The 16,557-nt window shown below is 40.7% G+C and overlaps 1 protein-coding gene across 1 annotated transcript in view; it reads right to left on the reverse strand.

Annotated features, from left to right (window-relative positions):
- prmt3 (protein arginine methyltransferase 3) overlaps positions 1 to 16,557 on the reverse strand; it is a 60,465-nt gene that overhangs the window by 7,924 nt on the left and 35,984 nt on the right. Inside the window, exons 12-15 of the mRNA XM_044355682.1 lie at positions 15,151 to 15,338; positions 12,167 to 12,253; positions 2,417 to 2,467; positions 1,173 to 1,260 (exon numbers count right to left, since the gene is read on the reverse strand). Coding sequence (XP_044211617.1) covers positions 1,173 to 1,260; positions 2,417 to 2,467; positions 12,167 to 12,253; positions 15,151 to 15,338 — 414 coding nt within the window. The remainder of the gene's footprint in view (positions 1 to 1,172; positions 1,261 to 2,416; positions 2,468 to 12,166; positions 12,254 to 15,150; positions 15,339 to 16,557) is intronic.

Genomic DNA, 16,557 nt, shown 5'->3' on the forward strand with positions numbered 1-16,557 from the left:
AACAGAGCGAGATACATGTCGGTATCAGAAGAAAGTCATCTGTGACATCTGTAGCTCTGCGGTCATAAATTTCAGGCAGCACGCGCTCGTTCCACACGTGGACATATAAGCAGCCGGAGGAATTTACGGCACTTGGACCTTCGTGGCTACATGGATGGGAAAAATGATTATTTGAAGTTCATTTCCAACAAGTGAAGGCTCTCGTACACTAAGGGATGGAGAAATTCCTCTTCAGTCATTTACTTCATGGCAGCAGATTAAATAACTTTGGCAATAAATTTGGCACTTTTACATGCTTTACTGTACACGAAACGTAGGATATACAGCAAGTACTGTTTCTCACTAGATGCACCTTTTTGCCTTGAGCACAGTGTATAAAGTGTAAAACTCAGAACTCATCAGCAAATATACCTTATCATAAAACAAAAAAGTAATGCCTTTCTAGAAACTGTAGTTGAAAGTGTGTTATGTCGATTCGTATATGAAGTTGAAGAGTAAAAATGGCACATTGGGCTGGAAACATTCTCTATACTACGCTATTGAAAAGACTGGATTTGTTGGGTCATACCTGTCTGGTTGGTAATTCCATTACAGTAAGAAATATATTGGTGCTCATGGTCGGTTGATGACAGTTTCACTACAGACCAACAACAGTGAGCTGAACTTCTCAAATAAACATTAAAGATGCTGTGTCATGCTTGCTGGAGTTTGAAGGTGCACAACATTATTCAAGAGAACATCCATACAGCTGTCTCACAGATAGCGGCATCAGTTAATGCCATTTAAATCTGCTGATACAGTGACTCTATAAATATTTTCACTGGTCAGTTACAAAGCTCTCCTCTTGTAAAGTGTCATGATTCTGAGTCCTTGCAATCGGCTATCAGATGAAGTTTTACACGCTGTCTCTGATGGCTGAATGCGATTTGTTTTGATCCCTCGCTGTCTCTGTGGGTGACAGATAACGGGTGTCAACCAGTCTGACTACATCTCCGCTGCAGACAGATTACCTGCCGCAGCCTGCTATGACGCACCGCCGAGGTGTACAAGTGGAACATAAAACACACAAATACAACATTAAAAAAAACCCTTATACAACAGAAACCTAAATTCAACACAAAACCAAAATAACATGCAGAATAAAAAGCTTCAGTGTTTTCTGAGTTACTGACCTGCCTGGACAGAAACAGGCCTCTCCAGTAGGAAGACCGTCTGTTTCCAGTGTGTCTTTGTGACCTGAGGACCCGTGGAGAACATCACCTGGCACGAAAGGGTGTAAAAAGAAAAAAAATGATGAGGAGAAACATCAAAAAGCACTGCTGTTATTTCAGTACAGAGAGCTAAGATTCATCTCAAGAAGTTAAGAACAACCCTGCGGGACATGCTCAGTATTTCGCCAACTTCATCTAATTATTAAACATCGTTAGCCTGATGCCTTTCCAGATAATTAAGAGGTTTTTAGTGCTGGAAAGAAACATGTCTGGTTTCTGAAGCCTGTCCTGGTGAAGGTGTAAAAGTTCTAAAAGGAGGTTTTGGAATAACCACGTCCATAAATAGTAGACGTTATAGATCAGAATGAAAAGAATGAGCAGATTATTTGCTTTTCTCATTTTTTTTTCAACAAAGTATGTGACACATTGTCTGGCTGTGTGGTTTCTTGCAGCCAAAAACAACAACTTGAGGATGCTTGAGGACATAATTTCTGGGTGTAATCAGTTTAAACTGATCTGCTACTAAAAAATCTGGGCATTTTTAGTGAAAACTGGTAAAAACTGAAAACAGTGAGCCTTTGTGGGAACCATGCTATTCACATTCATGTTCTATATGAGTCCATAAGCGGCAGCAGAAGAAAAGATCAATACAATTTAAATGTAAAAAAAGTTGAGAGAAATAAAGTTGGAAGGACTAACTCCAGCAGAAGTAAAAACTTACTGGAGGTCCTAAAGGAGTCTTGTTCAGATCAAAATAAAGCTGCACAACAGATTGGAATCAATCTTGTATTTCATGGTTTCTGTTACAGTCAGTCTACTCTACGCTTCTGTGTGTAGAAATCATCTAGAACTTAGTCTGTATCATAAACTGACTGCACTGTGTTTATGAAGCAGACAGATAATCCCATGTTACATTGTCCCATCTTTAGTTCCCAGTGGAGATGATAATTTACTGGCTCATCCATAACATGAATCTTGAGTCTCAGGTACAATACAAGGTAATCAGAAGGCTTGTCTGTGTGTTGCTCACAGAGCTTGGCATCGGCTGTTCCAACTGGCCGGCTCTGCTGGGTAAGTGCTTATATCAGCAGTAGGCTAAGACGCCCGTCGATTGCCAGCGAACGCCTCAGGGAGGAGGAACACGCTAAAGCGTGAACATAATTGAGTTTCCGTTAAATGGCTTGGCTGTTGCCGCCGCTGCTTACCTTGTTGCTGCAGCCTTTGTCAAAGAAAATGTCAAAGTAGCCGACAATTGCCTGCAATGAAATATGAGGGGCGTGTTAGAATGTGACAGTACAATAAACCGCTGGATTTGTTTGACTACACTGCAACTCTGACATCCAGAGCTGAGAGAGAAGGAAGAGGCAGAACAATTCTCAGGTTTTCATGAGCAGAATAAGCTGCTGTGTTTAGGAATAAAGCAGTACAACCAAACCAGGAACAACATAATTTATACTTCATGTAATTACAGTACTTTTTCTTTATAGCGTTGCCTTAAAGAGGACATCAAATTCTGATCTTTTGCTTGCCGTGCATACCGCTGCCATTGTTGTGAATATGTGTGTGTAGTGTGTTAGATGAGAGTGTGTGTAGTGTAGTGAACTGTGTTATCGATATGAGAACCGTACTCTGTTTTCTTCAGCCCTCCTTCGACCCAAAACCAACTTGGTTTCTCATTTAGGCTGAGTCAACAACACGTCCCAGGTGCTCCCTCTCACCTCATCTGGGAGACTTGTCACCGGACAAAAGAAATAAATTATGAGGCAGCCGCCAACAACACTGAGGCAATTTTGCTGACAATAGAAATAATATCCGGCTTGGTATATGAAATTAGCAAAGGTGGCTATTTTGGTGACAGTGTTGCAGCGATGTGAAAACACCCAGCAGAGTGGAGTGAATTACTGAAGGAAATTAAACACCAAAGTGATTTTGTTCCAACTGAATATGAATATGAATGTGTTTTCCAGAATTATACCAGCTGGGGGAAAGAAATTAGACAGCTGAAGAACAAACCACACAGGCTGAAGCTCCATTATGGTTCATTTTAGGTCCTAAATTTGACCAGAAATCACTTTTTTTCCTTTAGGTTGGGTTTAATCTACCTACCGCATGGATATGTAGTCTCTAAATATGCTGTCTGCTGGTAAAGATTTGCAGAGCTATGACTCATCTGAGTGAAAACCAATTCACACACCTAAAACAAACTGAGAAAAGTCCAGGATCAGACTGCCTGTAGGTGACCGTTCTCAGATATGTGAGGTAAAAACCACCCCCCCAGGCTTGTTTTCATCCCATTTCTCCCCCCACTGGAAGAAGAGAGGCACTATCAATCTCAGGAGCACACTTGTAGTGGCAATGATGCAGAACTAATAGCTTTTAATACTGACGCAGCTGACAACTTGGAGGCCGGCTCTCAGAGACAAAGAAGAGCCGAATCAATGCAAGAGAGGGAAACGGGGGGGTGGGGGGGGTAGGAAAGGAGGACAGAGAGAGTGGTTAGGACGGGGGAAAACAGAGAGAAGGGAGACATATAGAAAGTTGAAAGGGAGGGACGGAGCAGAGTGGGTGTAACATGATGTAAAAGCTGGGGAGGTTTCGTTTTTATTGGCTTTTCTTATTGGTTTGTATCATTTGGAGTATCTGTTAACGGCTAAGAGAGTTCATTTTTTCAGAATACAGTACACACACAAAGAAACACACACATGCAGACTTGATAATCATGATGCCGTCAGACCCCGTGTTTAACACACTCCCCGCACCGAGGCTTCAATCACCCTTTATCGACTCAGACAGGCAGGGGCGGCACCGCTAGCTCACAGCTAAACCGCCAGAAAAGGACCCCAAAGTGGATAAAAGAGCATGTCAACCCAATGCAATTATGGCTTTTAATGAACGCTACAGAGACGTTCGGTGCTGAGGTAATTAGGAAATTAGCCGTAATTACTCGTCAGGCAGAGCGAATTCACCTCTCTCAGCCGGAGAGGCAGAGATCATCCTCATCGCGCCTCGCTGATGACAACCCCTCATAAGCGAGATTGATTGTCACTTCTGAGTCGTGCAACTTTCGCACCGCGGCGAGGCGGGGGATTAAAATTTAGGCCACAGAGTGAAACTTGCACATACAAAAGTTCAGTGCTTTTGCTGCCCCATTAAAGTCACATTTGGAAAAAAAAAGAGGAATGCAGCTGAATCATATATAAAACACAACAGACGTGGAAGTGTTCAGATAAGTAATAAAGACCTTGATGGCTCACGCCTGATATAGACTGTGCCAAGCGAAGCTAATCAGAGGCGTTTAATACTTTTTGATTTAAACTGGGCTGAGGAAGAGAGTTTCTCAAACCTTTTGGGGCCTTTTCAAAGAACTTAATGACAGTTTTTATGAGTGCTAGTATAATGGTAGCAGGACTCAAACTTTCAAACAGATGGGGACTGAGTTTTTATGTTCATCTGACGCCACCGGGACATTATAAGCATTAAAACACCTAAAAAAGTATCTACTAATGAAGTTAAAGTTCCAGACAGTTGCATAATAGCTCCACCACACTAACACTGATGCATGTAAAGTGATGATTAAAGTCAGATGTTTTAGATACTTAAAGTTGTATTAACCAATTTTTGGCCACCTTGGGGCAGAAAGATATCAGGACAACCTGAAAGATACAAAACCTCCACCGTATCGCAGGTGCAAGAAAAAGTTATTGAGGCAAAGAAGAAAAATATCTGATTCTTTGGCTGCTAGACTTTCCTCACCTAGTCACCATCTTTATTTGCCATTTAGTGCTGGGACGGTAGCGCTGAGGGTTAATTGGGTCTTGTTTGCTAAAAATAGTTGCCCGATGCTGCTGGAAACAGGGTTGATGAGAGACTGAACCATACAGTAAAAATGCTGTGAAACCAAAACTAATAGCTAAACAAGGCTAAAAAGCTGCAGAGAGATGCAGAGTTGGTTATAATTCTCAAATTTCAGCACTACGAGCAACTGCTTTCACATCCCATAAAGTGATGTGTGATTAATGCAGGTTTAAAAAAAAAAAAAAGCAGAGCACATAGTAAAGATTGTCATCTTGAGCTATGAGACCTATGTTCAAAAGTTCAACTAAGTTATGATCATTTTAACAACCCACCTTTGTAATCTCCTACAGATTAAGGCCTCTGTGAGGGAGGAAGGGTTAAGGAAGAAAGAGTGAAAGAGAGGAGAAATGACAAGGAAAAGAAAGGGTAAACTTAAGATACAGAGACACATACACACACCCACACACCAAAAAACAGGACAAATCAGAATGAACGCTTTTCATTTTCATCAGCGTTTAGCCTTGGGCCCCGGCTCTGTCTGTGATAAGTGATGACAGTGGGCTTCCTGATGGCCCACGGAGGAGGCTCCGCAACACTGCAGCTCTCCAGCCCCCATTCTCCGGGAAGAGCAGGGGGAAAATTAATAATTATCATCATGGATAACACCAACAGGGAGCAATTCATCATCGCTCCCCTTTCGCCCGGCTGTGTGTCAGCGAGCCGCGTGGCCCGGCCAGATACTATTATACAACGGTGGGGGGGGGGGGGGGGGGCGCAGGGAGGGGTTAAGGGGAGGGAGAAGGAAGGGTGCTGAGGGGGAGGGAGGGAGGCGGGAGGAGAGAGGGCTAATGCGCTTTTGATGGGGTTTATCCAGGCGTGGAGGCTTCAAGCACGACCACCTCACGGGCGGATTGGTGTGAATTCCCTCCCTCCACCTCCTCCGTCTCTCCTCTCAGCCTCTCCGTCCGACTGCTGCTGCCCCAGTGAGGCGGAGCGTGAATCAGCCTCGGCTTCGGCCTCCCTCCAGTTGGTGTTCCTCGCTCATGATGCCTCACGAAAACACACAAACAACTGTACTGTAACAGTTGGAGAAGGTCCTGATTCAAGCTGTGCAAAGCTGTCTGGCGAGCTGCATCACTGAGCTTTGTTCAGGTGATTAAAGGGGACATAAATATGCTGCCTGGAAGTGAAAAGCCAGGGCTCCAGCCTTGCAGTGTTAACACTACTTCCTCCTCATGATGACATCAGATTGTTTATAGATTTCCATTTCGAGTAAAGAATGAGAAAAAGCAGCGAAATCCTACTACTGTATGCTCCAGAGCCAGTAGAAGTCTACTGAAACTTCCTAAAACTGGCCATTCAGAACAGAGTGGGGAGGGGGGCCTTAAAGACACAGGAGCTAAAACGGCCTGTTTCAGACAGCGGCTGAACTAAGGTGCTGCATAAAGGACCAGTATAAGTTAAATAAGAGTTTTTGGAACTGTAAATCATGCAAAGATATTCCAGAAGGACCCTGGAATAAAAATATAGACCTGGAAATGTGAATGATAGTACCCCTTTAACTCAACCTATTCACATCTTAAGAGGGAAATTCCAGTATTTGTCAGCTTGAGTGTTATTCTCTTAATTACTATTGGTCATTCTAACTTTTTACTTTCAACTTCTGTTACAGAGATTTAGGAATCACAAACTCTTCTACAACTCAAATGCTTACCATCAAATGTTCCTGAAAGTTAACACAGAAAGTAGAATTCCTTTCATGGATCTACTTCCTGGTCATGAGTGCACTCTAGTTTGTTTATATAAGTGTGAGGTAGTAGTTAGCTTTGAATTTAGCGTATTTGAAAGCAAGCCAAATGGTAGCAAACGCAAGAGGACAGTTTGTGTCTGCGAGTTTCCAAATTGCAAAAATAAAATGACAATCACGTTTTCATCGACAGCCACTATAACGATAACAAGCGACTCCAGATGTGATGAATAGCCCTGCAGCTGCTATAAGTTCACTATAACAGGAACATGGATTTCCAGGGGACTACTTTCTATGTCCACTTTCAGTGTTCAACTCATTGACAAGTGTTTGAGATGATTTCTGTAAGTTTTTTAGAAAGCAGTAGGGGGCTTGCGGTCCTTGACCCATAAAATGTCGTTCTTGCTATAGTCCCATTTTCCCAAATCTCACCAACGTAGTAAAGAAGAGTAAAGTAAGAAGAGCAGGTCAACCCTCATATGTGCTTATACTGTTATATATTGTTAGTCTGTGATGTGCAATTCATTCTAGGAGGCATCTTTGATGAAGCTGTGTAAATAATTATACTCTAACCATTATCCCTCTCAGTAAAGGCCCACATTTCCCACAGTGCCTCCAAACAACACCCCAAAGAGCCTGAAACTGATACATTAGGCTCATGTTAGATGATAACAAAAGAGTGAGGTTGTTTTAGTTGAGAAAAACGTCACCCCTTGCTCAGAAGAGATATATCTTGTGGCTGCATGGCATCTGGTCTTTTATTGCTGCTGTGTGTATGTGTGTGGACATCGGTCTATGTCTCTTCTGTTGTGGTTTTTCTGTGTATAACTGGCACAAATGCTGAAGTCTCTTAAACTGTAGCTCCTCTTGTTGCCACTAGATACTGGCTCCTAGAAAACTCTGACTATATATTTGGATTAAATTCTCAAATCCTCCAACTGGATGATTTTTCCTACTTCGGAGGCTCAGGTCTCTGGCGTTCACCTCCTGGTAGTAGGACCTTGGTTATGCTGTCCATGGTACTGAAACCAGGAGTTGAACCCCATGTCTCTGGTGTGGTACACAGTCACTTCACCACTTTGCCTCTAGTCTGCCACCCAGCGCAACATTTTAAAATGAGCCTCCAGCCTAACCCACTTATTTTATGTGCCTGGACCTGACTAAGCTAAACAAAAAGATGTCTGTTAACTTTGCAAGTAGATTTACAACTTATAGTAACATAGCTTGCCAAAAGTCAGCTGATAAGTCAGCTTTAAATGCTATGAACTTATACACCGCTGAGTGGATTTTTCCATTAACAATTCTCCTCCTAATGCGATGAAAATCGTCCTTGAAGTTGACGAGTGCCTGCCCTGTCAGTCCATAAGGCCACCCCCCCCCCCGCCCCCCCCCCCCCCCAACACAGAATTTAAATTTGATGGAAAGCAGGTGAGAGATGGATTGCAGAGACGTTTTCCTCTGTAGCGCTACAGTAGCTACGTCAGCAGCAGTGAGACAGCGGTGTTAAAATTAATTACAGACAGACACTTATTCTCTCTCGCCATGCCATCAGCGTACATCATTTTCAGCCTTTAGGAGGGGATGAGTTCCCTGTTCCTGGATCACGACTGGAGAAGAGTTGTGGGGGCTAAAGCAAAAAAAAAAATGCAAAGATATAGATGTCCTGAGAGCAATTCAGATTCAAGTTTAAGCAAATATACAGTATTTTCTCTTACTTTGTATATTTTGATTGTTCTGCACCGCAACACGAAGGCAAATTCCTTGTACGTGAAAACCTACTTGTCAATAAACCTGTTTCTGGTATATCCTGTACGTGCCTTCGCGGTTTGCAAAAGCAGACACGATGTATACAAGGCACAAGGCATGTGAGATCTAAAAGGGAGGTAAGGAAAGGAGGGTTAAAAAAAAGCGAGAGTGAGAGGATTTGTCTTGTGCGTGAACGGCGCAGACGCAGGGGTTGTGCTGTTCATTTAATGCAAGGTTAGGCAGGCTGAGCTGATGAATGGACTGTCGACAGGAGAACAAAAGCAGGCGCTCCATCACAGGACGGCAGGCGCAGCAGCTCTCCCTCAACAATCCTCGAGCACTGGTCCAGGAGCGGTTTACCCTTCACACATCCTAACCTTAACTACTATTGGGGAGCTGCAGCCAATACTGACTACAGATCAGTATCTTTATGGTAACAGCACACTACTCCTGCAGGTCAATAATGCATCTGTAAATCCTTGGACAAGCCGGCTGGAGCTCACTCTGTAGTGATATCCTCTACACAGAATACTAGCATTATAAAAGCAAGGAACACCTGGATAAGAAGAGTCTGATAGCATGACTGAATGATGAATCCCATACTGTACATGAGATACCAAGACACATGTACACTTGCATATCAGCTCACCAAATGAGGATGTGATGGAAAAACGTGAAATAGCAGGAAGAAGGCGGGTAAAAAGTAATTGTGCAACCTGGAAAAAACAAAAAAGTACAGAAAGATGACATCTTCCTATATGATCCCATCATCTGTTTTGCTGCAGCATTCCCCTAACATGACTAGACTTACATCCTAGAAAGAGAAACTGGATGTTTTCAATTACAGAGAAGAGAAGACAGGAAAAATGAGAGGATGTTTACAAATCCCATTAAATCCACCAGCCTTACCCAGGGAGCACAGGCCAGATAATAACTACCTATTGATTATCCATTAAACCAATACACCAGACAGCGCAGTAACACTGCAGCACAACACAAAGCTGCTCCAACACAATGGGATTTTTTTTTTTTTTTTTTTTTTTTTTTACAGACAGATCACTTCTCACAGTGCAGAGCGTCAGGCTGCAGTAGTGAGGCTGTTCTGTAGTCGGCAGGTGGCTGCTGGTACCACAGAGAGCAATGTGGCTCAGACACAGGGGGAAGTTCAGGGGAGGTGGGTGGAGGGGCCAGAGGGGGGGGGGGGGAGGGAGGGAGGGGGTTTGATGGTGGCTGCCAGCACCTCACCAAATAGACTCGTAAACCATTTTCCATGCTTTGGTGCCTTTAGCTGACCCTCACTGAGGACACACACTTTAGTTTTGTGTTGGGAGTCGTTGGTCAAGCTGACCTACACACCACAACTCAAAGGTTCAGACAGCTTTCAGATAAGTCATGTGAAGTCATACTTTTATTTTTGTCTTTTATTTGAATATCTAAATATTATCAGTACAAAATGTAAACAAAAATTATGAGAAGAAATCTATGCAAATATTTGGATTAAAATAAGATTATAAGGATATCATTTGCAGTGTAATTTAACATTTATGGGTGTTTTACTAGGACGGACAACATTTTAACATTTTCTGCACACCTGCCCACTTTTCTTCTCACTTTCTATTGGTAATATATCATAGAGTTGTGATGTAACACTGGTTATAGTTTCAGCAGTACTGGCCAGCCTGGCTTGGTGTTACCTAATGCCCTACCTGATAATATGAAGAACTGTAGTTCTATCAATGCATTCAAGACCAGACTGAAACATGTAATCAATAGTTTACATTATTTCTAATTGACATTGTGGGTGTATGTGATGTGCTGTGTGTAGCTTTGTATTTTGTATGGTGTGTTCTATGTGTTTTTGTTTTTTGGGTTTTTTTTTTTTTTTTTTTTGCTTTTTACTGTTTGTTGTTGAGCTGTTGTATGTTTTTTGTCGGGGACTACAGATGCAAATTAGCTTCAAGCTAACTCTGGTGCAGTGCATCATTAATGTTTCAAACTGCATACTGTCCCGTTCAGTAAATAAATAAATCAAATAAATCAATGCAGTGTAAATGTTGCCAATGGAAAATCTCATCTAAATGAGTCAAATGGGTTAAATACAGCTTTGCTTTGATTTTCGACACAGATACGTGGATGTATGGCATTTTACCTGTAAAAAATGTTGTGTTATCTTTGATATTCCTTTAACATATCTTAAAAGGTTAACAATATTGTGTGATATTATGTTCTGGTAATTTGTGTGTACAGTTAATCTAATTCAAGAGCACCATTTTCCACCCATAACACTTATCAAAGGATGACCATCTGATCATAACACCACCAAAACTACTACAAACAACTACATGGATATGTAGTACATTATCAGACCATACCACGCATTCATTATATACCTGTAGTAATCATGTAAACATTCTTTCCAGGAGAAGGGTTGATCTGGAAATAATTACAAACATTTTTTAAGCTTTTTCATTTATGTGAGTGTTTCAGTTCTGGAAGGACCTCTGTACACAGCCTCTGAAAACCCAAACACAACACTATATCCAGCCTTTAGTCACATCATGAAATAAGGTATCTTAAAAGGATCAGTACATCCAAATCACAAAAAAAAAAAAAAACAGTATCACCACTACCGAGCCATGCAGTCATTTTTGGTGAGATTCATCATAAACATTTCTGTTTCAAAGGCTCTAAAATGTATTAGCAGCTTTATGTTTCTTGCTCAAAAACACCCTGACAAGTAAAGCATCTCTTGAATAAAATATGGCTACCTTTTGGTCTCGATGGCTTCACAGGGCATGTATGTACAAGTGAACATGGATATAACGTCTGTCTAAAACATAAGGAATTTACTCTGAAAGACAAAAGATCAGCTTTGGTCCAGTGGAAATATGATCGGAACAGAAATAGGGGCAAACACGTTTTTTTTCCCCCATGACACACTGTAAGTCACATGCTCCAAGAATGTGAGGTGGGTTGTGAATGTGTGAGTAAGTGTTTTTTGACGTTTGAGACAATGACAGGGCAAGCGGGATGAGAACATTCACTATGTTTTATGACATGTAATTCAAAGTCACATTAGCCTCAGTGCTGGGATTCGATTGGAAACTCTATTAAATATCCAACTGACAGACATCCCTCTTAAATACAGACACATAATCCATCAACGTGAGCTGACTGATGTCTCTGCTGTTTGTACTGCCTCGTTCCTTCCACACAATATCTCTGATAAATGACAGGTGGTAACAGTGGATGAACAAACTTTTGTTTCCAGTCAAGTTTATTTATGTAGTCCTTACTGTTTAACACGAAATTAGAATTGTAAAAACTCATCTGGGAAACTTACCGGGAAGTCAAAAACATCTTGTATATATTAGAAACACTAGTGAGTTTTTCTTCAAAATGCTTATTTTTTTCATTTGAGAACTCAGCAACATAAAAAATGAGATTATATTAAGCCCTGGTAACACAAAGTTAGTACTTGATTACTTCAGAGGTACTACATGCTCTCAGAGAAAATACTTTCAAATAATTAACAACAATAATTTCATTTTAAAATCAAACTTTATCAATTTTACAAACTCTACAAACTTTTCCATAGCAACAGTATTGTGCATGGCTCAGTGCATAAGTGTCTATACGTGTGTTTGTGTGTGTGTGTGTTACTTACCGTGCAGTCTGCAGTGTCTTTTATCTTCAAGCAGAAATCTGATGCAAACTCCAGCTCAGACAGACACACACTGTTACAGTCAATCGTCTGTTGAGAGTCAAAAACACACACTTCACCATAATGCACAAATATACAAAAACATACACATCTATATTAATAATGACTGTATGAATTGTGATCAAGCAATAAAAAATGAAACACTAAGAACAAACGTGCAGTCGGTATAGTAAAAATCTGATCTGGTGATTTGAGACTGCAGTTTTTTGTTCTTGGCTGGAACAAGTTGGACTGTCTAACTGTCTGCAGTGAGGACAGGATCTGCAGTCAAAGGTCTGACTGTTTTTTCAGGTATTTGAATTTTACAAATGTCCTGCTGTTCAGTTGTGAAAACCGACTCATTTTGCTGTAAGACCTTCATTCTATACTGTAGCAGGAACTGTTGACATTTTATGCTGTACTTTGGAGTCATTTTGAATACAATGTCTATTTGTCTGTCTTAAAGGAAACCTGGTTTATTACACCTTAGGTTTTACTGTATTTTCCGTGTTCTGGTGCCCAGTTTGATCTGTTATGATAACATTGTACTTAATCAACCTAGTTGCTGAGATCTTGAAATGCAGAATCACTGCTGAAAATAGGTCCAACGGGGTAACAAACACAATAGTAGAGGTTGTAATAAAACCTTTCAGTTTAGCCAAATTAGCTACCACTTTATGGGGAGGTAAAGTCTACAGTAAGTGCACATGTAATATCACTACTAATTCCATACTGCCCAGGAAAACTTTGAGTGTGCAAAACCACAGTAAATACAATATAAGTCTGTCTGCAAACTGTTGCAACAGACAGCTTGAAAGAGTAAGAGTTGTTTTTGGTAATGTGACCATGTTCCACAATGTCAGCAACTACTTTGGTGAGTACGATAAAATCATAACTGACAGAACTGATGACTGCAGCTTCAAAAATAAAACCCAAGCTGTAATAAACAGTAGTTTTCCTTTAAGTCTTCTCTATAAAAATGGGTACACCTGAAAAACCTTGAAGACACCTGGTTTAAGTGTATACATCTCAAAAAAAACACATTTCTTGAGTTGATATCTAAATGTGTTAAACAGTATTCTCTTCTTAACTGATGAAGATAAACCATTCTTCTCATTTATGTGGTGTTTGAGTAGATTTACCCCCAGCAGGCAACATAAAAAGCTTTGACACAGTAAATGTGTATAATCCTGGGCAGGTAGTCATGTGGATTATGGAATGCGCCTTTAAGAGACTGTTTAGAGAAACAAAACTCTATAGCAATAAAAATGAACATGAAACACATTACATAAGGCGGGTTTAAAGCAGCTTAAAATGGTTGCAAGTTTAATATTTCTCAAGTTGAACATTCCTATCTGTTTTCACTGAGAAAAAAAAAACCCATCTGTTTTGCAGGAATTTATAATTCCATGAGAGGGCTCTCAATTTTACGGAGTAGCAGCCAGCCTTAATGGAATGTTATTGGATCGTATCAACGGGAGGCAATAGATGAGAGTCCATGTAATTTGGGCAGAGGGGCTGTCTATTTGTCACTGGAGGGGAGAAACTATCGATTAGAGGATTCAAATTCCATTATATCAAGTTCTCCCCTCATTCATCACATCCACAGATGGGTGGAGGGCATGCTACTTAGCAAACAGGCCAACCGGCGAGGAAACACACGATGCTATGAGAGACAAGAGGGAAGAGCATTCAAACATGGAAAGATTCAGAGGAGGTATCTATGTTTAGATGCGGGACTATGTGTGTGTGTGTGTGTGTTTGTTTTATCACTGCGTAATGTGTGTACTCTCCCATCAGCTCAGTGAAAACCGCTCTATCCACGGGGGGCTGAGAGTAATGAAGTTTCCTTAAGAGGAATTTAAACAAGGATTAGACAGATCAATCACCTAGCACTACAGCATCTCCACAAACACACACATAAACACACATACCTCCAGGGCCCTATCTCTCTCTCGTCACAGCTAACTCCTGCTCTCATTCTCTGTCTCTAACCTCACAACCTGGGCCACACAAACTATGTATACTATGTATAGTGTAGGTGTGTGTGTCTGGAGAACACACATACTGTACATTAGGATCAGACTGACTTATTGGTTTGCCAATATGTTGGGCCGATATAATTGTTAAAATTCAGAAAGTTTGGAGTATTGGAGAGTTAGTGACATTAATAGATGGCAAAATTTGGCAAAGTTTTTTAATCTTATGTTTATAATAATGGCCGATTTCATTTGTTTGTCATGTTTGAGCAACAAGTGCTATGCAAAGCCAGGTTGTGGAGAGTCAAAATTAACCTTTAAAAGAAGAGGTTCAGTTTTTACATTTAAGGCTAAATTAATTTTACTTCCTTGAAAACACCATATGTATAATGGTTACTTCATACGTTCACACTGCCACTGCCTAGTATATGGATAGACCATGTATGGTCAATGTGTGAAACTGTGGCCAGTTTCTTACAGGGATAGTCAGTGGTTGTGTCTATAATGTGAATTCCTGGATATGAAATGTTTATCTGCAATTTTCTGTAGTGGTCCCAGTAATATTTGTTGTTACAGTACAATAAAGTAGCATATCACAAACATTTGATTTAAAAAAAAAAAAGGTTATTAATGCAGTTTCTACTCATATCTTGGGATGTTTGATTTGAAAGAGACACTGGGCTGGCCAATCAATGGTGTAACTTCATCACTCAGTGAGTCAGTGACTGTGAGTCAGTAACGGACAGACGTTCAGGATTATAGTAGCCGGTCCAGTCAAAATCCACATTATGTCCCCCCAGAACAACCAATAATATGTCAAATTACAGAGAAAAGTCACTCTGATTAATGTGATTGTCATTTTAGAGATACTGAATATTGGTTAAACATATCAACTACTTTCTGTTTCAAATATCAATAGGACTTCCAAAGCCTCTACACTCGAGTGTTGTCGTATATGTTCATGTTTACCTGTATGACTGTGGGTTCAGAGATGAGTGTCTCTGCTTTCACCACTTCCACCACGGCCTCGGGTACCACAGCCTTCTTCATACATGCCATGTTGAAGCCATACACGTCGTCCCAGAAGGCTATGCGGTCTTGGTGCTTCTGTGTGTCTCCAACTGCTGCCAGGCTGATGTTACAAAGGTCTGGATAGACTGAGGAGAGACGAGAGGAGCGAAGGGAGTCAAGGACTGATAAACATGTATGAAATAAACACAGCAGCATTCAGTTGTTTCCAGGTGTTTTCTTGACATTCAAGTCACAAGGTGAAATGGCAAAAACCCCAGACAGACGACTGATTGAACACCAGAAATGGATCAGCTGTCTGTGAATACCAGACCAAAAGTGCTCAGTGCATTGAATGGAAAAAGGGTCAAAGGTCATTGACTGGGAGTCAATGGACGGTCAGAAAAGATCAAGGAGGACATCCATATCCAACGACAAAGATCCTCCTTGAACAGTAACAGGCTATAATCTTTGAGGGAAATTATTGTAAGAATATGTATAAATGCTTGTGTGAACTTGTGAAAGGTTAAAATGCTTAGAGATAGTCACAGAAATCACTGTTTGTGCATCTGAACAGTATGTTCCTGTATGGAAGAGAAACAAAGAATATCTGTTTATTCTAAAACAGATCCTGCCATGTCTGTTTGGGTATAATCATGCATAGAGTAGTCACAACAACTCCTCGAGGTTAGTCCGAAACAGATTAAGAAGTATTTTCCCCACTGTTCAGGGCTCACTCCTCTAACTAGTAATGAGACCTTTGATCTTACACTTCATATATAAAACTTTTTCTTAATTTTCTTCTATATTCCTTATTGGCAGATCCCCCCATCAAACACATCAGCAGCAGAGAAACCCACAAAAGCATTTCAAATTGTTATAAAACCCCAAATTTTGCTTGAAATTCCTAACAATGCACTACACATCCAAAAGAAACGAGAACTAACCACCTACTGTAAGGCTGCCTGATCTGCGATGAGTGAATCACTTCACGTTTTGCTCAAAACCAAAGATCATTAATCATAACTAAAAATAGAGGGTGGCCAAATTCTGTTTCCATAAACCTCTACTCACAGTGCTGCGACATCCTTAATATCAACAAATTTAATGTCATACAAACCATTCAACAAATGTAATTATAGGAATGCCTTAACACCTTGTGGGTGTGGAGCTCTGCATCAATTTCATGAGGCTGCTGTAATGACTATATCCATCATGTGTGCACAAAATATGACCTGATTTTTGTCCTACTTTCATACTTCATATTCTGTACAGCACTTATTTAGTGCTGATTGATTGAATACAAATATAAGAATAAATACATACAGTAGGCAAGTAAATGACATGGCCTAAATGTGTATACCCAGA

The sequence above is a fragment of the Thunnus albacares genome, chromosome 1, assembly GCF_914725855.1.
Source record: "Thunnus albacares chromosome 1, fThuAlb1.1, whole genome shotgun sequence".
In the NCBI taxonomy this organism is placed as follows: Eukaryota; Metazoa; Chordata; class Actinopteri; order Scombriformes; family Scombridae; genus Thunnus; species Thunnus albacares.